Source organism: Stegostoma tigrinum, chromosome 6 (assembly GCF_030684315.1).
Source record: "Stegostoma tigrinum isolate sSteTig4 chromosome 6, sSteTig4.hap1, whole genome shotgun sequence".
Classification (NCBI taxonomy): Eukaryota; Metazoa; Chordata; class Chondrichthyes; order Orectolobiformes; family Stegostomatidae; genus Stegostoma; species Stegostoma tigrinum.
The window spans coordinates 88246956-88273786 of NC_081359.1; the positions used below are offsets into that span (position 1 = coordinate 88246956).

Consider the following 26831-nt stretch of genomic DNA (forward strand, 5'->3'; position numbering starts at 1 on the left):
CAACAACTGCAGCTTCTTGTTTATCAATAAGAGAAAGTTGCAACTGCCATCTCCTCTCCACAAGCCAGACAGACCAAAATGTTAGACAATGCTTTGGTGAACAGCTCTGTCCAGTCCTTCAGCAGCTGCACCTAGTTTTCCCATCCTACTCACTCAATCTTTTGCCTTCTACATGGTCCCACTGGAGTTCAACACAGCAAGGAATGTGAATCGAAAGTAAAGACAGATCACAACCACCCCTCCACCCACATCACTCCCAGCACGCACTCTGAGAAAATAGTAGTCCAAAGTAGCCACTTATACTTCCTCTGGATCCATCTCTTTGTAATGTATCTTCCCCTTTCCGCATTGTGCGGTCATTCCCTTTAGCATTTAAATCAATTCTAAACAACTCATCAGAACCTGCCAGACCCCACATTTCCTGCTTTTATTGAAGATTACAGACGCCAAGTCAACTGACAACAAAAGGAAATTCGTATTCCAAATAACTTCAAAACAAACAAACAATGGGGTGTGAAAGAAAAGAGAATGAATACCCAGTTGGATGTGCTTGCGGCTGAAACTTCTTGAAAGAAAGGTGGGCAATAAATAACATGAGAGACACGTGAACTGAAAAACTGGAAGTCAGTTGTGAAAAAAAATTACCTTAAAACAGTTACCAAAAAACTTTGATAAACTTTATTCCAATACCAAAAACAAGCTGGAGAAACTCAGTGATAATGGGAACTGCAGATGCTGGAGAATCCAAGATAATGAAATGTGAGGCTGGATGAACACAGCAGGCCAAGCAGCATCTCAGGAGCACAAAAGCTGACGTTTCAGGCCTAGACCCTTCAGAGAGGGGGATGGGGTGAGGGTTCTGAAATAAATAGGGAGAGGGGGGAGGCGGACCAAAGATGGAGAGAAAAGAAGATAGGTGGAGAGGAGAGTATAGGTGGGGAGGTAGGGAGGGGATAGGTCAAGGAAGTGGGATGAGGTTAGTAGGTAGGAGATGGAGGTGCGGCTTGGGGTGGGAGGAGGGGATGGGTGAGAGGAAGAACAGGTTAGGGAGGCAGAGACAGGTTGGACTGGTTTTGAGATGCAGCGGGTGGAGGGGAAGAGCTGGGCTGGTTGTGTGGTGCAGTGGGGGGAGGGGACGAACTGGGCTGGTTTTGGGATGCAGTGGAGGAAGGGGAGATTTTGAAGCTGGTGAAGTCCACATTGATACCATCAGGCTGCAGGGTTTCCAAGCGGAAACCGAGTTGCTGCAGGAGGCCCATGATGGACATGTCATCTAAAGAATGGGAGGGGGGAGTGGAAATCTCAGTAGGTTCTGGCAGCATCCGGGGGAAAAAGCAGGTTCAACATTTCACGTCCAGTGACCCTTCAGAGCTGGAATCAGGTTTTTGGTTTAGATTTCCAGCATCGAGATTTTATTTTGTTTTAGAGTTTAAGGTAGATTTGCTTCAAAGTGACCCACAGGCACCACACACAAACTTTATCCAATTGTTTTCTTTGTTAAAATGGAAATAATCGTGGAGAATTATGCAAGCCCTTCATGCTACCTGCAACAATACAGAAATGTTGCAAAACATTATTTGATCAAAATTGCAGTAGCTAAACATGAGAGAGAGAGAGAGAGAGAGAGAGAGAGAGAGAATTGAGAAGCAGGATTTCCAGCAATTACACATTGCTTTCCCCAATTCTCTCAAACACAAACTTTCAGACTGAACAGAGATCACTCTAAATTTAAAATGAATTGTCTAACAAGACTAAGTGTTATAATGGCCATGTTATCTTAAAAATACCTACCCTTCAACAAAGATTCGAAGGAGGACATCAATAGCGAAGAAGAAGGATATAGCCAATGATACTCCTACAATTCCATGTCTAAAAGGTTTACTTTTATTTGCTGTTGACAAGTCCACAATTACAAGAACAACATCAACAATTATGAGAACGATACCAAAAATCCTGCAAATAAGAGAGAAACAGTCAGGTTCTAAATTTTCTTACCATCAACACTAGGAGATTTAATGAACAGAGCACCAGACGGAAGTGGGAGTTAAGCAGATAGCTCTAGTTGGACAACGAATATTATCTAAAGGCATAAAGGCCCCTTATGCTTCAATTCCTACAGCTTTATAAGTTCAACGATATGAATTGGTAATGATTGCCGTGTTGCAATTCCATTTTCTACACTTGTTCGTACAAGCTGTACGTAGCAGCAGATAACAGAACAGAAATTTGTGGGAATAGAATTGAACCACCTTGACTGCACGCCAAAACCTTAATGCGACACGGACATCTTAAGGATTTTAAAATGGTTGATCTCATTCCTCTTCCTTTTGAGGCAAGGATCTATTTTCAACTTTCTACCTGGACACATGCATGCTTGAAATTGCAGCTGTAATCCCTCAGGGTTAGCAGGAAGAAAAAAAAAGTCTGAGCCCCACTTGGAGTGTCAGGGTAAGAGCTATTTTTCAAATATAGAGGTGGGAACGAAAATAAAGTCACTATAAACATGCTATTAAATTTATTATAGCTTAGGCTGAAATGGAATATTTGAATGACGGGGAATACAGCCCACAATTTTTTTTGATCCAATTTTTTTCATTAGCGATAAATTATCTAATTCCTCAACTTTGATTACCTGAATTTTCTTCCTAAAAAAAAATTGATTTTAAAAATGGACAGTCAGCCAACTACATAGATGGTTAAGCTTCATGGAACTAAAAAAAGTGGAAAAATAAAGTTACTGAACCAAAATTAATAGTCTTTTCCAAAAATCAAATGAGTCAGGCCTGAAGCAACTCATCTCCTATTGTGATTTAAACCATGCATGATAAGGTTCCACAAACAGGAAGAGACCAATATTGCCTACAATTAAAATCAAGCCTGGAAACAATGGAACTCAAATATGGAAATACACAAACAACCTAGCTGTATTTCAGGAAGTTGATTTTGGCAGAACAGGGGAAATGGACTTGTGACTAATGAACTGGAGGAAGCTCTCTTAGCCTCTCAAGTGCCCAGTGACCAAGATGATTTTCTTTTTTTCAAAAAAAAAATCAGAACATCAAGAATTCAAAACGGGGTAACTGAAGTATTCACTACTGCCAAAGACAAATTAAACAGCCCTGTTCTCAAGTTAAAACCTTAATGCCTCAAGGCCAACTGGAGGATTTTAAACAGTTCTTATTCCTCTTCCTTTTGAATTGAAGGCCACCTATTTTCAGCCTTGCACTTAAATAAATGTATGTTTGATATTGCATCTTTATCTTTCTTAGGGCTAGCAGATAAAGTTGCCCTCAAGAAAATCTTGTAATCCTTATTGTTTCTGCTACATTTTCATGGGGGGGGGGGGTGGTGAAGAGAGAGAAGAAGAGACAGACAGAGTGACCCCACCAATTGGAAAATGAAAATACCCGAAGTATGATGGGGAGAAACGAAATTCACGTAGCAGGCAATCATGGTGGTTAATATTTGCAGAACTACCATTAAAAATGTAGGACTACATTCCAAATAGGCTTCCAAAACTAGAAGGTCAGCGTCACAAAAGTGGCACTTAATTCTAACCTTAACCAAAGAAGCCTGTAAAACATGGTATCCCCATTTGGGATTACTATTTTTTTTTCCTGTAAAAGAAACTAATTACATCAAAGTTAAGTAAATTTTATTTTCAACAGTAGATTTTACAACATGAAATTACTTAATTATAATATACACACTTTGCATCACCACTAAGAAAAAGCTTCAAACTACCATCTCATCCCCATCCCCCAATGTCCTAATTTCAACAAATTGTTCATCAATATAGGCTACAAGTTAATTCACCCTCATTTTGTTTTTAAAAAAGGTTCAAATTTGAATGGATAGGGAAGAATTTGTGCAATTATCATTAGGTGGATACACTGGAAACCAGGTCCTAAAAGAACCAAAGAAGAAAATCCCTTCTTTCCTCCACCATTCCAAATATCAGTCAGAATGTTTCGTTAAAGAGCCACCCACGCTCACTCCATAACATAATCCAGCTGCATCTCTGCCCTGCTGAAAATTCTCATCCCTGTTATTGTTATATGGTATTAGTTATTCAAATCTCCCACCTTCTGCAAGCTGGAGCAAATTTAAAATTCTGCTGCTTCTATCTGTGCCTTAAAAAAGTGGCATCCATCCATCAATCTAGCTATTGCTGTGGTCCTATATCGGGTACAAATACACCATTATTTTGATGTTAAAATGCTCACCCTGTTGGCCCAATTCCATGGTCTTGCCTTTTCCCATTTCAGTCATTTCAAGGTACATTTCTATGCTACACCTACCCCACCCTATTAGATCCCTGGCTTCCCCAACTCGGACGTATTACACAGATTTACGTCACTCTACTGAAAGGTCTCAGAGGATGAGGCCAAAAGTACAGTGGTTTTCTGCCTAATATTCCACCTACCTCTCCTCCAGTCAAGTAATTTCTTAAAGGCTACTTCTTGATCATCTCTAATAGCTATAGGAGGGCAGGTGACATTTCGGGTAGCATTCCTGGCTGAGCCAGAAGCTCCAAGTTCAAGTGCCTCTTCCGGACTTGGCAACCAAAGAAGGCACACTCATTGGGTGACCAAGCAAGTTAAGGTTCGACCCGAAAAACCTTCCAGTAAAAGTGACAGATGGTAACAGCTGGATAGCCACGGTGATGGAAAATTGTCTCTAGCACCACTATCTGTTGCCATGGTCTACGACATACAATAAAATGCACATGTTGCCACTGTAATTCAGACCCTGAGCTGTAACACCACAAATCTGGTTCAGTCTCAATTAGTATTTCCCAAAAATACTTCAAACCCGTGCTGATACAATGCTCAAAATACAAATTGAAGTTGCTGAACTATACAAAAAAAATTAAAACCAATTCATCAGACAGTTAGACTTAAAAATCAAGTGAACAACATTTCACTTTTGTATTTTGGACATTTACAACCCGCCTCTCCCATATCGCCGATTCTTTCGTGGTGAGGCCAACATTTGTTACTACTTCCACACCCTCATTTTTTTTGACAACGGTAACAAAAAACACTATTACTGAGATTAGCTTTCAATTTCAATTGAATATTTTTGAGAGTCACTGAAAGCTTTTAAAATGGAGGTCATTGAATCCACACAAGAATCCAAAGATTATAAAGATTAGATAAGCATTTGGAATTCAAGAAATAGATCAACTATGATCTTATTAAAATGGTGGAGCAAGCCTGAGAAGCCAAGTGGTCTGTTTCTACCCCCAATTCACAATTCTAGACTTAAATTTCAAATGCATAAAATCCCATCAGCTACCATAGTGGTATATGAACACACACCCAGATATGTAAAGTCCAGTAACATTAAACTATATGAAAGAAGGAATGGAAGTGATAATTCAAAATCAATAGAAGTAGTTTAGAATGTTTAACATCAAAACCTGTAACTACATGGTGAGAAAATTAAATGATTGCTTGTAAATCATTTCAGTAGAAGGAAGGCTAGAGGGGCTCTTGTGTTCAGCGAGAGCGTCCCTAACTTTGAGCCAGGAGGCCTGGGGTCACAGCTTTGAGGCGCCTAGGGTCAAGTCCCACCTGCTCCCAAGGTGGGCTATAACATCTCAACTAATCAGTTAGGAAACATCTAGAAGAAATGCCAGCTGTATACAACGCACGTTGTTTAAAGCGAACACCCCTAGAGAGTTTCATTTTAAGATTAAGATTATAACCTTTTTAAAAAAAAACACTACTCTTGGCTACAAAATTACATTACTAGAAGTTGCCTACTTACCGAAACCAGAACGACATGACATAAGGTGCAATTATTTTCTTGATCTGACTGCAGCAAAAAAAAAATCAAATACTTAGATGTACATTTGGAGTTCCAATATTACTGTTTTGCAACCCCTGTAAGTTTTCAAAATATTCACATGCACTAGATATTTATTTTAAAATAAGGCACGCTTTTTTTAAAATTACCGTACAGGTGAGCACAGGGGAAACTTAAACTACCAGTTAGTATTGTATCTTAGTTCCAACCGATATGTATGCATTTCAAATCTAATGTACTCTCAAATGCTATAGCCAATATTACACAGTATTAGAAATATTTACTACACCATACTAAAGTCAATATGCTTAAAAAAACCAAAGCATTTTGGCAGTCCAATATACTTCTAATAAATTCAGGATCCAAGTGTTGTCATTTTCTAATCTTAGCCACCTGATTAAAGCTACACTACGCGTACACACCAACCACCAGGGGAAAATGCATTACTGCCATGCCATTAGACATCACCAACAAAAAGTGAAAAACAAATCCTGATCGGATGGTAGAACTGAAGGCCACTTAATACCAACAAACTGGAAGCAAGTTTTCAGATGAGCCGATGGTTCCTAACACCTCCCTTTATTTGGTAACAGGCGCATACATTTGTCATTACAGGTTACGTGCAAATCACTGGCTTTAACTATTAATTTTGGAAACAAAAGGTCAACATTACTAATCATCTATCAGAGAATCAGGACTTAATCTTGGACAACAAGGGAAGTTATTTTTAAAAATTAAGCTTTAGAGGAAAAATGAATTCTCAAAAGAATATACTCAACAGATCTGCAGAACATACTTTTCCCAAGAAAAATTGCAAATTAGGAGTGGGGCAGGAGAGGAATGGGATGGTGAATACAAGTTTTGAACAGTACCCTGTGGTCAAGGATGTTTTTTTAAAAATAAGTTTCTTTAAAGGTTATTGGTGATACAAACTGCATTTTGGGATCAGATAGATTACTGTGCAACTTACAAATCATAATTTTTTTGAAAACTAAAACCAGTCAGGACTTTTGAATGATTAAAAACACTGAAGGTGGTTTGAGGGTTGGACAGTAAGTGTTGATATTACAAACTTTCATAATGCTGTTGGAAAAGTGAAGTAGATGGAAACTTGCCTAGTAACAAAGTCATTAACTCTAAAATCACCACCAGAAAAAAGATTAAGACCATGCAAATCAACATTTCCTTAAGTTCAAGTGCCCTGCATTGTAGCATACTAAAAAGAAATACCAAGTATATAAAACCAGCTCTAGACATACAAAATGCCCTGCTACATGACAACAAGTTGTGACAAGGTAATATATTTGTTTGGGGGTATTAAGGTTTAGAGATTGAGGTAGCTCAATACATTGTTTAAAAATACTCTAATTGTGTTTACATAATAAAGCAAAACTCCAAACAACAGTCTGTTGAGAAAGGCTACTCAATTTTAGAGCATGCAGGATTGTATTTTCAGTACTCAACACCTTCTAAAACATCTGCTAGAAATTTCAAAAAGTAGACTCAAGTTTAAAAAGATGATTCTCCAACAGTAAATAAATAAAAGGCTTTCTTGATCATTTGATGGCACAGACAAGCAAAACCCAAATGTATTTTTATAAAAATCATTTAGCAGCCAATATGGTGTTAAAACTTAACACATTAAATCCAGTATCCCTTCAACATAATTAAAATGAATTAATTTTTGCTGAGTTAAAAGCTTGAAGTTTTCAATTCCAACTTTAAATACATTGTTTAAAAAGCTGGTTCAGGCCTGAGATGCTCATTCCTCCAGGAATGATGGACTCATCCATTGTGAGAAGAGATTGAACAAGTTAGGCTCATATTCATTGGAGTTAAGAAGAAAGAGGGCTAATCTTTTTGAAACATTCAAGATCTTGAGGAATTTGGATAGAGTGGAAACGTAGACAGTGTGTGCAAGCACACATGCACACATGGAGGGTGGGTGAGGGAAGGACAAAGAAGAGATGAAAAACCAGGAAACGACTTCAGGATACAGACCTCCCCTTTAAAGGGATGAGAAGTATTTTCTTTTGAAGAGCCATTAGAGGATGGAATTCTCTTCCCTAGAAGGCAGGAGAGCCTGGGTCTGAGTTTATTCAAGGCCAAACTATTTAAATATTTGATCAGCATGGGAGTTCTGATTTATTGGGCACAAACAGAAAAGTGCAGCCAAAACCACAACCAGATCAACCATGATTGAACTGAATAATGTAGCAGGCTTACGTAAGCCAAATGGCTTACTTCAGCTCCTACATTGCTATTATAAAAGCAACAAGACATATCCAAATAGTTACAAACAAAGATGACAAAATCTGCACATTCTATTGGAGACAAGGCAGTAAGATATTTGTAACACAAATTTGAAAGACAATAAAAGGTATTAATTATAGTTCATATTCTCAGGGTGTGAGCACTGACATGCTTGGCGTGTATTGTGCAGCTTGATATAATGGAATGTCTGTTTGGCCTGTGGGACTGGAGTCACATTTAAGCCATTTTAGGGCAACAGCAGGATTCTCTGTAAAAAGGGATATTTGTGAATCAGCTATTTATTGATAATTGAACATGGAACACTTTGGTTATAAAAGATTAGAATGTCCAAATTTTCAAACTATGGTGGGACTTATTTCAATGTACTCTGGGTTACCAATGTTGATTCCCAATGATGAGTCCAGCAACATAACCACAATGCTCTGTACACAGATAAAGGAAAGATTTTTTTCTTCAGAATCCATACTATTTTCACAAGATACAAGTTGCTATCTCAGATTTAGTTTAAGGGCCATTGTGTACAGGACTAGAAAAGATCAGTGCTTATACAATTCTGCAAGCTTAAGAGGTGTGCGCTAACTTGTGGCTAATGATGTTCGAGAAGACTTAGTGAAGTTCTTTTTTTTAAGACCCTTGGCAGTGTCCGGCACATTAAGGCTGTGCCCTTTGACCTCAAATGCAAAAAATGCTTGCAATCACTGAACTGGTAGTTTCAGCAAATCTGAGAGACAGAGAGAAAGAAGCAGACATGGTCCACAACAATGGCCATGACACTGGTTTTCAAATGGCCAACTGTGTCCACTCAATCTCATAACTTCAAAACAGCAAGCAGCCAACAGGAGTTGGACAGGATGTCAACAGAACTCAGGAGAAACCTATTTGCATTGAATCTGAAAGTCCAGAGACAGCAACTTTAAAATAGTTAGATCAGCAGGCCACTCCTTCACTTCTGGGCAAGTTTTCTTTTTAAAAAAAAAAGTCAAGCTCAACTCTTAGCTTCAACATATAGTCAGGGCAGGCAAGACACTTAAAGAACTGTTATTAGGTGTCACATGTTCTAATTCCAGTGGTTTTATGATCAAGTACACACAGTCCACTCTACTTTTCTGAAAACAGAAAATTTAGTGCCTTGGGCAATAATCAACTTACCAATTTACAAACCCACACCTGTTCGCAGGACTTTGCTGTGCAAACATACTAACTGCACAAAGTGCTTGAGGCACTCAGTAGGACATTACATAATTAAAGTATTTTTGGTCAAAAGATTTTTCTTTTAAGACAAAGATGGCATGGGAAAGGGATAGTAGAAATAGGAGGTTCACCAGCTTTTTGGATATTCTAGGATTAGAATATAGATTCAGAAGGGCATTCCTCTTCAGAAAAACAAGTTTGGCAGACAATTCTCCAGTTTAGTGCCTTTGTTGGCACTTTACAGGTGGAAGATCGTACATGATGTGCCAAAGGGAAGGCAAAATTACTATGTTGTTGATGGCATCACATGAACTACTCACTAACTGAGCTGCCTGGAGGGATATGTTGATGAGCAACACCAAGCAGAGAATTTTAAGTTTTCACGGCTCACAAGAGATATATTTAAAAAAAAGGCACCATTTTATGAAAACAATATTCATATATTTAGGGCTTTGCACACTATTGGTGTACATCCATGCTACAGTCACAAGGTCCGCAAAAACATCTTTGCATTTCACAGCCAGCAGCATGTCCATACCTACAAGAGGTCACGAGGAGCTAGAGTCATGGTTCATCCAGGATGACTCAGATATATACTATTATGTTAGCCGTAGCTCAGAGGCATCATTTTCACCTCTGCATCATAAGGTCAAGACTGGAGTACAACATTTGGAATGCGTACCAGTGCAGTATTGCAGTGTTATCCTTCAGATACAAAAGTTAAAGGACCAATTTGCCCTTCCAGGAATGCAAATAATCCATGATGCTATTTTTCAGAACAGCATTCTCTCAGGGACCTAGCCAACACTTAACCTTAAACCAACATCACTAACTTGTTATTACAAATTGTTATCTGTGGCTGCCATGTTTCCTACCGAGCAACAGTGGTTACGCTTCATTGGCTATAAAACACTGGCATGTCCAAGGTTACAAAGCATTACATGAATTATTTTACTTCAAAATTATCCAATGGTCAGTTAGTGTTACAATTCTTCATACACGTGCACTGGATGTAGGCATCCCTGTCTTAAGCCAGCATTTATTGCTCATCCATGTGTTTCCATCAAGACAGTGGTAGAGAGCTACCTTCCTGAAGGAGTGAAGTCTATGACAGGCATATACACCCACAGTGCTGTTAGAAAGGAGTTTGATCCAGTAACACACTGAAGGATCAATGATTATAGATCCAGGTGAAGATGTTGAGAGGGTAAGAGAGAAATTTGCAGGTGATGGTGCCCGTTAACCTTATCCTTCTCAGCAGTAAAGGTCACAGGTTTGGAAGGTGCTGTCAAAAGCAAGCTGGGCAAGGTGTTGAAAGGGATAAGCCTGTACCAGACATTAATTGGAATTAACACCATGCCAGTGGCAGGTTGGATCAGAAACCAAATTTATGGCAGACTGATGATTTATCCACAATTTCCTTGACTGATCCAAGAGCAATCAGCCACGGAGTTTTAAAAACTGTCTAAATCTGGCAAATGCTCACATACAGGGCAGGAACAGAGCTTCCAAAACTAGCATTCACTCACACACCTCTCTGAACTTAAAACTTAAATCAGAGTTAAAAAGCTTCCAGACAACTGTGACTTTAGTTTAGAGATTCAAGTGTGTTGTGGGGGGCGGCAGCGGAGGTGGGGTGGTGTGATACAGCATTTTTATAGTTATTACAAAGCTAAAGTAGACAGATCAAAAAAGGAACAGCAGAGCAACAATGGCTCAGTCACTGGCATTTATACCCTAACCACAACGTTTTGGTTCAAGTCTTACTTTGGTACACAGCAGAATAAATCAAGGGGCACAGTACAAAGATGTAAGAACTGCAGATGCTGGTGGAAGAAGGGCCCTGACCCAAAACATCGACTTTTCTGCTCCTCTGATGCTGCCTGGCCTGCTGTGTTCTGCCAGCTCCACGCTGTGAGGGTGGAGAGTACACGTTGTTTTGACCCTGAGCTATCAGAGGTACCATCCTTTGTATTAAGATGCTTGCCTAGACAGTGTAAAAGCTCCTAAAGCACTAATTTTGAAAATAAAAAAAAAGTGTTCTGTTCTTCTGATACTCATCACAATCAGACAATGATCCTTCAATTAATATCATCAAACAGATTATTGAATTTCAGGCACTGAATCCACAGGACACAAAAATGACTTTCATTAGCATAAATTGTTAAAAGTAGTGAAAACAACACTTACTTATACCAGGTGTCTGGTCCAACACATTCCATTTTCCCATCATCTATTTGCACTTTGGCTTCCATGTCATCACTGAAACTGAAGAAAAACAAAAAACATCTATGTGCCAAATACTGATGCAGCCACTCCACTAAACACTCTCTTCTAAACCTAAATGCACTGCAATGACAGTCTCAAATGTTTGTGGCCTGGACAAATTTGAGATACCGCATCCTTAAACTATAAGGTACAATTATCTTAGTAGTGAAAACAGACAAAACTTTTTAAAAAAACAGGAACTAAATGGCAGCTTTGTTCATAACGGATTTTACCGGTATGAACATCAAAAGGAAAGCAGATAGCACAAAGAATTAATATATTAAAGTATAGTTAAAAATTAAACAAAAAGCTAGAAGACAATTCAATGACTTGGTGAAAAATCTCCATTATGGCATCTCTTTACCAAGCTAATGTTAACCAGACTTTGTTCAGTAAGTCTGGAGCTATAGCTAACCCGACAGTTATACTTGTAATATTTACAACATATACAATATACCAAAACCATTCTATTTTAATGGGAAAAAAAGGACAAAAAAATACTCAAAAGAGGTCAATTCCTTATTCAATCACACAAAAGAAAGTAATCTCAAAAGGATCTAAAGTTACCATCTCACCTTTTTAAGTTTCTTAGTCACAATATTGTTCTATCACTCAGGTCATCAAATCTGAGCGAGACTAGGTGTACAATAAACAGAGGGGATGAACTTAGTTTGGGGAAAAACAATAGTCAGGTGTCTTTTGTTGTTCATAAAAACTGAACAGTACATCCAGGTTTTACACAGAGCAAACTCTTAGATCTGCTTAGGGAACAAGGGAAAATAAAACTTCTGTGTCTCAGCATTTAGTCTCCAAGTGTGGGCAGGTGACCACCTCCTCAAAAGCAAATGTTAGCTAAAGGCACTTTTCAAGTCAACCACTAGAAGGTGAGCAAGTGCAGCTTTTACAAGGTAAATCCCATAACGACTCAAGTTTGAATGGGGCTGTTACTATTCGGAGAAACACGGAAGAAGTAGTAGTAGTGTCGGTTTCAGTTGCCCCATAGAAAGGATTCAGGAACAGTACTGAAAGCCAAGAAATTAAATTCCAAACATAAAATCGTTACTGGTGGCCAGTCAACTGTGATTTCATGAATTCACCAAATTAAGTTTAACAATAGGCCCTAATATTGTAAGGGCTGGGAGAAATTGTACCAAATCCACTTAACACAAAGTAGCAGGATAACTTTCAAGAGGGTGGTTCATATGTGGAAAGAACTGGCAGAGGAAATGGTAGATGCAGATACAGCTACAACACTCGAGACATTTGGACAGACACATGAACATGAAAGGTTAGAAGGATAAGGGCCAAATGCAAGCATGTTGAGGTTTGGGAACTGGGTTGGCATGGACAAGTTGAAGCGAAGGGCCTGTTTCTGTGCTGTCAGAGTCATGAAGCCATTCTCTATGAATGTTCAAGCTGAGCAACATTGTGAGCAGAAGAGCATTATTTTCACTTTCCCACACCTTTCAACATTTGAGCTTTTACAGTGAAGTTCAGTCATCCATTCAAGCAATTAGTCAGGTGTAGAGCTGAATGAACACAGTAGACCTAGCAGCAGAGGAGCAAGATGGCTGACATTTGAGGCCAAGATACTACTTCAGAAGTGGGGGACGGGAAGGGGAGTCTGAAATAAATGGTGGGGGGGGGGGGGGGCCGATCAAAGATGGATAGAGGAGAAAATAGGTGGAGAGGAGACAGAGGTCAAGGTGGGGGGAAATGGAGCCAGTAAAAGGCGAGTGTGGGTGGGGAGTTAGGGAGGAGATAGATCAGTCCAGGGAGGATGGACAGGTCAAGGGGGTGGGATGAGGTTAGTAGGTAGGAGATGGGGGTGTGGCTTGAGGTGGGAGTAGAAGGCAGGTGGGAGGAACGACAGGTTAGGGAGGAGGGGACAAGCTGGGCTGGTTTTGGGATGCGTTTGGGGAAGGGAGGTTTTGAAGGTTGTGATGTCCACATTGGTACCATTGGGCTGCAGGGTTCCCAAGCAGAATGGCAGAAAAACTGCTCAGCGTCCAGGTGTGACCAGTATTCATTGAAACGTGGGTGGAGGGGGACAAAGGTGAGCCCTTTACTGAGGACGGACCTTTCACCCTCAGAGGTCTTTGGGGGGTTGGGTGGGGGGGGGAGAAGAGGAGGAATGGTGAAGACCCAGCAGGGCTGGATGCTACTGGTTGTGGAGGTGGTGGGGAGTGGCGTTGGCAGCAGCCGCCATCTGGATCCAATGCATCATCTTCGATATTTCTGCCATCTGCAATCCGACCCCAAAGACATTTTCCCCTCCCTACCCTTGTCTGCTTTTTGGAGGGACCACTTTCTCCGTGACTTCCTTGTCCGCTCCACACTCCTCTCCAAGCCGTACCACACCCGGCACTTTTCCCTGCAGCCTGTCCCCACACCTCCTCCCTCACCCCCATCCCAGGTCCCAAGGCGGCTTTCCACATCAAGCAGATGTTCACCTGCTAATGTGGTATACTGCATCTGCTGTACCCATTGTGGCCTCCTCTACAATTGGGAAAATGAGGCAGAGGCTTAGGGACCGTTTTGCAGAACACCTTTGCTCAGTTCACACTAAACAACTGCACCTCCCAGTCACAAGCCATTTCAACTCCCCCTCCCCTTCCTCAGGGAACATGTGCATCCTGGGCCTCCTGCAGTGCTACAACGATACCACCCGAAGGTTTCAGGAACACCAACTCCTATTCCGCTTGGGAGCGCTGCAACCCAATGATCTCAATGTGGACTTCACAAGCTTCAAAATCTCCCCTCCCCCAAATGCATCCCAAAACCAGCCCAGCTCGTCCCCACCTCCCTAACCTGTCCTTCCTTCCACCTATCCCCTCCTCCCACCCCAAGCCCCACCCCCATCTCTTATCTATTAACCTCAGCACCCCCCACCTTGACCTGTCCTTCCTCCCTGGACTGGCCTATCCCCTCCCTAACTCCCCACCTACACTCACCTTTACTGGCTCCATCACCACCTCTGACCCAGTCTCCTCTCCACCTATCTTCTCCTTTATCCATCTTCGATCCACCTCCCGCTCTCTCCCTATTTAATTCAGAACCCCCATCCCCTCCCCTATTTCTGAAGGTTTTGGGCCTAGACCATCAGCCTTCCTGCTTCTCCGCTGCTGCATTCATCCAGCTCTACACCCTGTTATCTCAGATTCTCCAGCATTTGCAGTTCCGACTGTGTCTCAAGCAATTAGTCATTTGTCTCCCTCCCTACCTCACCTCTTTCCTGACAAAACTGGTAATGACAAAGTCATGCACATAAAACCTATAAAAGGCACCAGCTGAATTTGTTATTTTGTGTAGAATCAGATCCCCAGCTGGCAGAGAAGACACTGCGGAGGGCTATCAGGGAATGGAAGTTTTTGGAAGCATAAGCAGAAGTGCGCTTCAAGGAGAAGGGTGGAGCGGGGGTGGGGGCAGCAATGCGATGGTGATGCTGGTTAAGAGAAGACAACAACAACAACCTGTGCTGTGCTAGTATTCAGCACAGCAGATCCTGTAAACATTAAAATTGCTCTGGTGCTCTCAACTGGAAAAAAAAAAGTGAAATTTATGAATTAACAATCGCACAAGTTTAAAAAAATGCAGGAAAACTGTGATGATCTAGTACAAAAAGCATTAACCTACAAGGTCTTTTGCACAAGAAAAATAGCCAAAATCTGGCACACTAACGTGGTGTTCCACAACAATAAATACTGGGACCTTTGTTGTTTGTAATATGCATCTTTGTGGATGGCACCAAAATTGGTAGAGTTTCATATAGGTAAGAGGATTGTCAAAGGATACAGCAAGATTATAGATACATCAGATTTGGACAGAAAACTGGCAGATAGAGTTTAATGTGGATGAATGAGAGGTGGTGCATTTTGTAAGATAAAATTCAGGTGCAAAATAAACAATAAAACAGCAGAACCTTAGGAGCACTGACAACAAAAGGGATCTGGGCATACTGATCCCCAGATCCCTGAAAGTAGAAACCAAAGTGGATAAAGTGGGTAAGGCAGCATACAAACACACTTGCCTTCATCAGCCAGGGTATCAAGTATACAAGTTGGCAAGTTATGCTACAGCTGTATAAAACTTTAGTTCAGCCACATGTGGAATATTGAATGCCATTCTGGTTGCCATACTACCAAAAGGACGTGGATGCTTTGGAGATGGTGCAGAGAAGGTTTACCAGGATGTTGCCTGGTCCAGAGACTTTAGTTATGAGGTTTTGCTAGGGCTTTCAGTGAAGTTGATTCAACTCAGATTATTTTCACTGGAAAGACAGATGCTGAGGGGTGACCTGATAAAGTCTACAAAATTATGGAGAGGCATAGATAGGATGGAGCGTCAGAGGCTTTTCCCCCCTGCAAGGGCAGAGGTGCCAACTACAAGTGGACACAGCTTCAAAAAGGTGAGAGGGGAAGATTATAGGCAAGACGTGCAGGGAAAATTTTTCAGACAAGGAGTGGTGGGTGTCTGGGACACGCTGCCAATGGGATTAGTGGAAACTGGCATGTTAGTAACATTTAAGATATATCTTGAAAGACATGAACAGGAGGTGAATAGAAGGATAGAAACTGCTTATGAGCACTAAACAGCAGGTGTAAATAAAGTTTAGGAATTGACACAGGCTTGGTGGGCTGAAGAGATTGTTCGTGCGCTATATTGTATTGTTGTACTTTATAATTTTAAAAATTATGCAAGTGGATTCCTCTTGCAAATAGGAAGGTCAAAAAACTGATTAAGAAAGCCAAGAATATGACAACAGACTAAACAAAATAGGAGTAGATGACGTATTCCAAACATTTTTTTTTTAAAAGTGTGCATTTCTTAGGTTTAAGTGCCAACGGAAATACTCTGACACTGACTCCTGTGGAAAGCCACACTGGAGTACCAAAACACAAGGAAATTTGAATTTCTAGGAAGCCAAGATTCTGAAAAATCAAAGCTAAAACCTTATTTGAAGAACTGAAGTTACTGAATTTTGAAAAAAAAAAATCAGCCTTAAGTACAGAGATTGTGTATAAATTGATAGTCATGTTCTCAAATTCCAAGAGTAAAACAAAAAAGTCACTGTCCACCTTCAAGCTTCTCTGGTACCAAGCGCATTTCAGCTCTCACTCACCCATCAGCATCAAATCCAGCACTGTATCCGACAGCTGACATGTGGTCATTCAGTCCTGGTTTGATATTTTCATAATCAATACCCTGGGCATAAAAAAAAAGCAGAGTTAAAGAAAAGTGTGTGACCAACAAAAAAAAACGGAAATACAATGCAAGTCTGAAAAGACCAACATTTTGTTATGAGAAACCTCATCTGATTTGACTAACCATCCCTCAATGTCCCAAATTGCTGTATTTTCCATCATTTCTTTACACAATATTAATTCTGTTTTGCACTCGATTTACAAAAAAAAAGAGTAAGCTGCATTCAAAACCAAATAAAAATATCCAGCACCAAACAAAGTAATGGTACAGTGCTTTACTGATCATTTGAGTTACTGTGGCAACAGGCATTTTTACATGCACATTGCAGTTTGCAATCAGTCAATGATGGTGGTGGCAGAGGCAAGTTGAATAACCATTTTGTTACAAGAACTGCACATTTTATTTGGAAATATAAACTAGAAAATAGAAGTTTTCATTGCTTAGATGCTTACAGTACTGAAGGCAGCAATTTAGCCCATCAAGTCTGTGGTCAGCAAAGATCTGACTACACTGATCCCATTGACCAGCTCATAGTCCATAGTCCAGAGTCTAAAGGCAATGCACAAAATTATTTAAATATTGCTTATAATGTTGAGAGTTCAGGCAGTGAGTGGAGTCCCACACCCTCTAAAATGAAAACGCTTTTCTTAACCTTCTACATCTTACTTTAAAAGGCTATATTCCCTTGTTACTGATGCTTCTACTAATGGAATTTGAGAGTTTTTTTTAAAAAAAGAAATACTACTAACCACTACCAATAAAAACATTCATACATCCAACTGAGTATTTACAATGCAAAGCCCACCATGGGCAATGCAAGAAATAAAGCACTGTATCCCCTGTGGTGCCCACCTCTCTCTAAAGAGATTGATGGACACTGTGCTCCTTCCCCAATGACACCAGGGCATAAACATAACCATAGAGGAGGGGCAGACAGACAGCAGAGATGCCATTCCCCTGCCACAACCCATTGCCAGGACCTGTTAATGGCCAGGCCCAGGAACGAAGCCACGAGGAGGCCCTCCAACGTGCCCACAGCCCTCCACAACAGGTGTGCAAAAGACAGGAGGGCAAGGCTGAAGTACAAATCAAAAACACAAATGTTTTTTCAGATAACTAAAAGAAAGGGGAGGGGTCTCAGCTACACAGCAGCAAATTTGTACCTTCTTAAATACACACTTCAAGTACCACCACCACTCCCTACCCTCCTCACATTTCACTGCTCCAAGGAAAACAATCCAAGCCTGTCCAAACTATTCCTCATATCTTATTCCCTCCAGCCCAGGCAGCATCCTGGTAAATCTCCTCCAGGCCACCCCTAGTGCAATCACTCTTCCTCAGGGAGGTGGTGACCAGAACTGAAGCTCTGGCAGATTCAGTATTTTATTTAGCTCTAGTGCATTCTTTCTACACTTGTATTTGCAGCCTCAGCTAATAAAGGCACGTATCCTAAGAGCCACGGTCTTTTCCAAACTAGGGGTGTCCAAATCTAGAGGGCATATTTTTAAGGACCGTGGAGAAAGACTTACAAAAGGACCACAGGTGCAATTTTTACCCCCAAACTGAGAATGGCAAGTAAATGGAACAAGCTGCGAGACGAAGTGGTAGAGGAACGTACAATTACAAACAATTAGAAGACATTTGGACAGCTCTGTGGATAAGAAAGGTTTAAGAGATATGGGCCAAATTGGACTGGATCCATTTAGGAAACTTGGTCAGTGTGGGCTAAAGGTTTCTGTCTTGTACGACAGGAGAGATAGCTGATGTATTGGTTTTAGTTTTGCAGAATTTCCTAGATTGAGAGGTTCAAATAAAATTTGGAAACAAGAGAAAAGACTGTAAATGTAATTTACTTCCTCAAACGAGAAAGGAGACAAAGCAGGAAACTACAGGCCGGTTAGCTTAATATCAAAGCACACCGAAGGTGTTAGAAGCTATTAAAGACATTACAACAGGGCACTTAGAGAGCAAAGGTAATGAAGCAGTAAATATCATTTTTCAAAATCATGTTTAACCAGAAACTACAGATCTTTGCAGTAGTAGGATGCACTTGGATTTCCAGAAGGCATTCAACATAGTGCCACAAGGCTTGAATAGAAGATTAACTTGCGAACAGAAATTACCATAATGGATCATTTTCTAGTTGGCAACATTTAATGAGTCTATGCTACAGTAATTGCTGCTAGGCCCTCATGTTTTATAATCCAAGATGACATGGGTGAAGGAACCAAAAAGGTACGGCTGCAAAATTTGCTGATCATAAAAGATAGGGTGGAAAAACAATTTGTGCAGGGAACATAACCTAGCTATATGCTGGTGAGCAAGTAAAAATCCAACAAGTGGAGGATCATGTGGGAAAATATCAAAATGGCCATTTTGGGCAAGGAACAGAAGAAGGAAGCAGAGATAATGGGAACTGCGGATGCTGGAGAATCCAAGATAATAAAGTGTGAGGCTGGATGAACACAGCAGGCCAAGCAGCATCTCAGGAGCAGAACAGCTGACGTTTCGGGCCTAGGCCCTTCAGAGAACCTCTCTGATGAAGGGTCTAGGCCCAAAATGTCAACTTTTGTGCTCCTGAGATGCTGCTTGGCCTGCTGTGTTCATCCAGCTTCACACTTTGTTATAGAAGAAGAAAGCATATTATCTTTAAAACTAAAAATGGTTACAGAGACTGTAACACTCAGATGCAGAGGGATTTAAGTGACCTAAGTGCATGAAATCACAAACTTTAGTATACAGGTACAGCAAGTAATTGTTAAAAACAACTAGAATGTTAGAATTTAAGGGGAATTTAATACAGAAGGTACTTGACAGCGCAATGGTGAGACCACAACTAGAGTTAATATTGCTCTGGCTTCCCGCAACAGCAGTTGGAGATGAAGAGGTCGATGGAGGATAGGAGGCCTCTTCATCTCCAACTGCTGTTATGTGAAGCCCCTTCCAAGGATGCCTACCTTCAATACTGGTCTTACTTATGGAAAGATATAAACACATTGAAAGCAGATCAGAGAAGGTTTCCTAGATTATTACCTGGAACAGGTACCTTGTCTTATCAGAGATAATGGGAACTGCAGATGCTGGAGATTCCAAGATAATAAAATGTGAGGCTGGATGAACACAGCAGGCCAAGCAGCATCTCAGGAGCACAAAAGCTGACGTTTCGGGCCTAGACCCTTCATCAGAGAGGCTCTCTGATGAAGGGTCTAGGCCCGAAACGTCAGCTTTTGTGCTCCTGAGATGCTGCTTGGCCTGCTGTGTTCATCCAGCCTCACATTTTATTACCTTGTCTTATCAGACTTTGGTTAAAAAAGGTAAGAGATGGCCTGACCGAAAATAAGGCCTCTGAGGTCCTGACGGGGTAAATGTAGAGAGGATATTTCCTCAAGAGGGGGCCTAGAACTAGCGAGTGATTGCATTTAAAAGGGAAAATGGGACTGCTCATTATGACAGAAAAAAGTGAAATATTTTCTCAGAGGACATCGGAAAGGTGATGGAAGCAGGAGTCCTTGAATACATCTAAGGCAGAGGTAGAGGCAGTCTTGATAACAATGGGTTGAGAGATTACGAGGGATGGTGGTATTGTGGAGTAATTAACCATTATCATACTGAATTGCACAGTGGGATCAAGGCACTGAGAGGCCTACTTCTGCCACATTGATTTTAACACCAAAGGAGAAAGCACCCCAGGTTAAACTCTATCCCTGTGACAGCAAGAAGTAGCTTTTATTGAAAGCTGTTTTCTTTATTTGAAAAGAAATTAGAGATAATTCAACTAACATCCCCCCCACCCCCCGCACACAAATAACATGTAGCAGAAATAAAATGTATAAGACTCTGAACATTTTCCTCAGAACTTCACATAAGGAGACCAAAACAAGCTTAAAACAATAAAGTTACATTGTTAAAACAAAACCAATGCTTCAGCCAGAGGCTCAGGTCATTACTAACAATGTGTAACAAATTGTCATGACCTGAGGGCACAACTATTGGTTTTGCATTAGCACATCAGTGTGCTGTAGAAGAATGATCCAATTAGCATCCACACCAAATCACATTAGTTATTATTATCATCCCCTATCTAGGACAAAGCAAGAATAACAAAATATTTTTCAAAATGCAAGTGTTAAACTTCATGTTATGAATCTCAAAGGCTACAAAAAAACTGCTACAACGTGAGCAGGATTTTAAGAAATCATCTTCTTGTTTCTATTACTCCCTGACAAGCTAATAGATTTTTCTCCAGCAAATATTCACACGCATACCATCCTCCACTTCTTGAATTAAAATAATTCAGTAACAGGTCAGATCTACCAAAACAAAACAGGCAAGTTAGCAGCTGTAAAATATCAGCTACAGTGAAGAAACAAACAAAGGATTCAGTATCTTACCTAATTTTAAGTGCTTTCAATGGTCCTGAGTTTATGCTAATATTCAAGCAAAACCACAAATTTCATAATCTTAAAATATGCATAAAGAGTAGAGACTCAATGACTAGCCATTATTAAACCAATGGAAAAATGAAATAGGATTTGTGAATGTATCAGCACTTTAACAGGACAAAGGTTGGGAATAAAAGTCTCACAGCACACTTTTATAAACAAGCCCTGTTTTTCTAAGGATTGCAGACATAGCAGTTTCTAAAAAAACTTCCTTTAACAGCTGCCTAGTCATGATTTTTTTAAAAACTGATTTCCTCCCTATAGAGAAAGAATTCCCTTTAACAGTTTGTTTCCTTTAAGGAAAGCACAGGAGTTTTAGTTGGTTAGAGAATGATTTTTCTTCATCGTGCCCTCCCAGCCAACCAGAGATAAATGAAACAAACAAAAAAAGCACTTTTTCAACTGCATAATGTGGTACAGAATTTAACCACTTAACTAACTTCAATACTTGACAAGCAGCATTTCCTCACCAGAAACAGCAGTGCAAGTTTTTAGGAGCACTTTCCATCAACCCCGAATAGGTGGAGACAGAGACGAACACAGGCAAGTTTACAGGTGGTAGAAGCAGGTAGCCCTTATCACGCAGAGGATGGTGAAACAGAAGCGGAGCTCAGAATTAAATACGATGCAGAGATTCAACACTAGCTATTGTAATTTAATGCCTCACCCAATTACAGTCATTATCTTCCCCATTAGTATAATGCTCCATGTGCTACTTCGCAAAAATCCAGTATCAACTCCCTCCAGCCAGAAGAGCACTCAAGCCTGATAATCAACTTGGATTTTAAAAAAAGTTATAATGTAAAACATGACAGAAACTAATAGAAAAAGTCAGTTATCCATTTGTAGTAATAAAGTTGTCATTTGAACCCATCACAAGGGGATAGCGTAATAAAGATCAAAATTAAAAGAGAGTAGAGTCATTTTCTGGAGGGGTGAGTGGATTACTAAATGGCATCATTGAATATCTTTGAGGCAGAGATTATCACGGAACCTCCCACTACCAACATCCTCAGGGTGACCATAGACCAGAGGCCACACAAGTAGTGTAGTTACAACAGCAGGTCAGATTAAAAATCCTGTAGTAGGTAGCTCACCTCCTGGCTCCAAAGCCTATGGACCCATCTACAAGACACATTCCTGACTTGTGATTAGAATACCTCCCACTTGTCTCGGTGAGTGCAACTCCAAGAACACTCAAGAAACTGGAGACTATCAAGGATGAAGTAGGCCATTTGATTGGCATCACATCCACTCCCTCCACCACCAAATCAGCAGCAACTGTGTGTACTGCACTGCAGAAAGTCACCAATTCTCCCTTAGCTGTACCTTCCAAACTTGTAACCACCTCAGAGAAGCACAAGGTCAGAACAATAGGAATACCACCTGTAAATACCCACAAGCCACTCGCATCCTGATTTGGAAACATGACACCGTTCCTTCAATTCCCTTGGGTTAGTTCTACCTCCAGCACATGGGCACCACTTTCCCCAGGGCACTTAGAGAGGGACAATAAATGTTAGCCCAGCTTGCAGTGCCCACATCCCAAGAGAGTAGCAAATAAAGTCCTATTTCTTTGAACCAATAGATCCCTCATCATGCCAAAGTAATTTAAACATTCACATTGGGAAATTTATAAATGAGACAGTATCATTCAAAAAAAAAGTTAGTTTACATTTTAAACTGCAGTCTGTAGCTGACGTGTGACTGCACAAGGTTCTTATTTCCAGAGATTTTACAGCTTGGGTATGGATATACAGTAGTTGAAGGTTTGCTATTTGATAAAGAATAGGCCAATTGGCAACTTTTTATTTCACTGCCCCTCCCACTGGTCTTAAACCTTAACAGTTGTTGGCCGTGTAACGGTGGGTGGATGGAGAGAGAGATAGACAGACAGATGGAAAGGTTTTTGCTCCCAATACTTCATGTAAAAAAATCCGACCTTCTAAAAAAAAACTTCAAAGTCACACATAGTTCCTAGCTTAAAACAATATTGGTTTCACACTTATTTCATTTATAAAAACAAATTCTCGGCAGGAGTTGCAGCTATCTTTACAAAAAGCATTTCCCCCCAAAAGATAAACAGATGGTAATTTATTTCTCGCTTCTTCTCAATTAGTTCACAAGACGGAAAAAGACACATAACAGTATTCTTACCTTCCATCTAGCCCACATCATCTTTAGCCGCGCAATATTGCCTATTTGTTCGTAATCTTCCATTTTAGGGCACTTTTCGCTTTTGTCGAATCCATTCTTCCTCAGTCCAGCTTCCTTAGGGTCCATGGAAGATTTGTTCTTAAAAACAAAAAAAGAGGGTAAGAAAAGGGAGCACAGCACTTAAACAGAGAAAACAAAAACTGCATCGACACAGAATTGTAATGTTCTGTAACAGTCGTGGTCAATCCATACCAGTGACAGAGTGACAAACTCACCTTTCACGGGAACAGTTTGAACGGAATTGAATCAGACACAATAAGAAGAGCTGCGATAGAGAAGAAGTACAAACTTATCGGTTGGGAAGAGATTAAACAGAATTTAGTAGACTTCTCAGCATGGGCTGCTAAATTAGAACTATCAGGCCGTACTTGATCCAACGATGAGAGCACCAGTAAAGTCGCGCGTCTCCTGAGGTAGAGCCTGCAGGCAAGGGGGGGAATTATTGAGGCCCGTCACTATTCGTTTTTTTTCTATACCTGAAGGCCCTATTTGTTATCAGTTTATAAGACGTTTTGAAAAATTCATATGGTACTTAGTGCAGAAATGTCGCTTAATAACAAAAATCCAATAATTAATTTAATCGAATGTTAAGTTTTCCAACCAACAAACCTATAGGATGGTGAGGATTTATACTTCAGGTGAAAATGGCACTGATTGGTGGTCAACTCCACTTTTATTGGTTGAGGTATTGCCATGGAGAAAACAGAATAGTAGGCTCCTCAAATGCCCAAGTTTTCAAAAAGATGCAAGACTTAAATTTATTTTGATTGTTTAGAGGAAAGTATGAATAAATGGCACTCCCAGCAAGTATATAAATGAGTTACTTTAAGAGTTAGACGAATTGTTCTGAATTGGTTAGTAGCACTCGGGACCGTTCAGCAAGTGTTGCCAAACTGCAGAATCACAGCTAACAACTGACTGTCTTCTATTTTTGATATTACAAATTGGGATAGTTGAGTACAGTTTGTGTCTGCCTTTCATTACCAGCTTGCTGGAGCTTGCTGTCTGATCTAATCAGGTCATCGCTGCATTGACGTACCTTGCACCCCATTGGCACTGGTATTTTTAAGATGTTTTGCCCTTCCATAATAATTTGAGGTACACTGTTCACTTTCCACTGGTATCCATGCCTTTACCCCATGCGTGATACACAATGAACAATGATCTGATCAGAATAGCCATTGTCAGTAAGATAGTGATGATATGTTCTATTTTCTGTGTCAAGCTTGTACATGAGCAAGTGGCCATAAGCTATTTTACAACATTACTGATTAGTCCAATCTTATAGCTGTGGAAATCTCAATATATTTAGGGAAGGGCAGATGGCTCAGTGGTTAGCACTACTAACTCATAGCACCAGAGACCCAGGTTCAATTCCACTCTTGGGTGACTGTTTGTGTGGAGTTTGTATGTTTTCTCCCCATGTCTGCATGGATTTCCTCCCACAGTCCAAAGATGTGCTGGCTCGATGGATTGGCTGTGCTAAAATGCCCATAGTGGTCAGGGATGCATAGATTAGGTGGGTTATAGGGGGGTGGGTCTGGGTGGGATGTCTGAGGGTCAATGTGGACTTGATGGACCAAACAGCCTGTTTCCACAACATAGGGATTCTATCTATTGATGAGTGACAGTGGACTTCTGTGAATTTCTCATCTACCACAGTAAAGCAAGGAAGCACATCACACTGCAGCATTTCAAAAGTGAATTTGAATATGAATAGAGTATATTTCTTTGTGTAAGGAAAGACTTACATGCATTGACAGTTTCAAAGATTGCAAAGGTTTTACCACATAAGCAAACATACAATCATCATTATTCATGAATGACGTAGGAAGATCGAGATAATTCTATCAAAAATGTATTTCTCACAGTGACTGACATTTTAGCAAGCACTGCCATTGTAGGTCATCCCACATCTGCACCAACTACGTAATGTCATCAAAACTAAACTCAGCTGTGCAAGTCACTGTATTCATAATTTCAGAGAATATGGATTCAGAAAATGATAATACATTTTTATTGCTGTGATTCTGGTAAATGTCAATGTCATGTATAGTCTTTACAAAGATAAGAAATCCTTTCCAGTGTAAGTGGATAACTCACTGAGAAGTGACTGTAAGTAATTCTTTGAATCAAATGACCAGAACTGATAATTGATTTAAAAAAAGCAAAATGGGACGTCAATAAAAACCGAAAGAACTGTAAATCAGAAAGAAAAACAGAAGTTGCTGGAAAAGCTCGGCAGGTCTGGCAGCATCTATGAAGAAAAAAATCAGAGTTATCGTATCGGGTCCGGTGGCCCTTCCTCAGAACTGTCAGTAGCTGGGAAAACGTTGGTTTATATGCGGGAAATAGGGAGGGGGGTGGGGTAGGGAGTAAATGATAGGATAGAGCCTGAGGAGAGAGAAGAGCAGTTGGATATACAAAGAAATTGATAACAATCTGGCTAGGAAGGTGAATTGTTGTTAATGGGGTCTGTTAGTAAATAACAATAATGTTGTAATGGCAGGCTTTGTGATAATAAGACCTGGTGTGTGAGTTAGGAGGCTAGGACATGGGAGAGTTTGGGCCCTAAAGTTATTGAATTTGGTATTAGGTCTGGAGGACTTCAGGGCCCCCAAGTGAAAAATGTTGCCCTTCCAGCTTGCATTGGGCTTCGCTGGAACACTACAGCAAGCCAGAGACAGAGATGCTGGCCAGGGAACAGGGTGGTGTGTTAAAGTTGCAGACAACTGGAAGTTCAGGGTCTTTTTTGTGGGCAGAATGTAGATGTTCTGCAAAGCAGCCACCCAATCTATGCTTCTTTTCCCCAATGTCGAGGAGACCACATGTGAGCAGCAAATGCAGGAGACCAAATTCTTGGAAGTTCAAGTGAAGTGTTGCTTCACCTGGAAGGTATGTTTGGGCCCTTGGATACTGGGGAGGGAGGAGGTAAATGGGCAGGTGATGCACCTTTGCTGGTTGCAGGGGAAGGCGCCGTGGGACTGTGGGGGGCTGTTGGGGTGAAGGAAGATTTGATTAGGGTGTCCCAGATGGAATAGTCCATGCAGAAGGCAGACAAGGGAGGGGGGTGGAATATGTGTCTGGTGAGGGCATCTGACTGGAGGTAACAGAAATAGCACCTGATGATCTTCTGGAAGTGGATGCTGGTGAGATGCTAGGTAAGGACAAGGGGAACCCTATTGCTGTTGCAGGAGGGAAGAGAAGGGGTAAGGGCGGAAGTGCGGGAGATGGGTCAGACCCAATTGAGGGCCCTGTTGACAACGTTAACTCTGATTTTTTTTTCTTTACAGATGCTGCCAGACCCGCTGAACTTTGTCAAGCAACTTCTGTTTCTGTTCCTGAAACTTGGACACCATGTGTTTTCTGTAGCCCAAATTATGCGTGGATGTAGCCACAGGCATAAACCTGTCTCAAACA

General features: G+C 40.7%; 1 protein-coding gene across 5 annotated transcripts in view; it reads right to left on the reverse strand.

The window, feature by feature from the left end:
* Window positions 1-21828, reverse strand: part of tpte (transmembrane phosphatase with tensin homology) — a 66067-nt gene extending 44239 nt beyond the window's left edge. For 3 of the 5 annotated variants that reach the window (XM_059646937.1, XM_059646936.1, XM_059646933.1), the window contains exons 1-5: window positions 21144-21251; window positions 16670-16752; window positions 11470-11547; window positions 5776-5823; window positions 1792-1953 (exon numbers count right to left, since the gene is read on the reverse strand). In XM_059646937.1, the coding sequence (XP_059502920.1) occupies window positions 1792-1953; window positions 5776-5823; window positions 11470-11547; window positions 16670-16710 (329 nt within the window). In that variant the 5' untranslated portion in view covers window positions 16711-16752; window positions 21144-21251. Of the gene's footprint in view, window positions 1-1791; window positions 1954-5775; window positions 5824-11469; window positions 11548-12122; window positions 12207-16669; window positions 16753-21143; window positions 21252-21664 lie in introns of those variants that run through there. The other 2 variants (XM_059646934.1, XM_059646935.1) reach the window with 2 other exon arrangements.
* Window positions 21829-26831: the final 5003 nt, after the last annotated feature.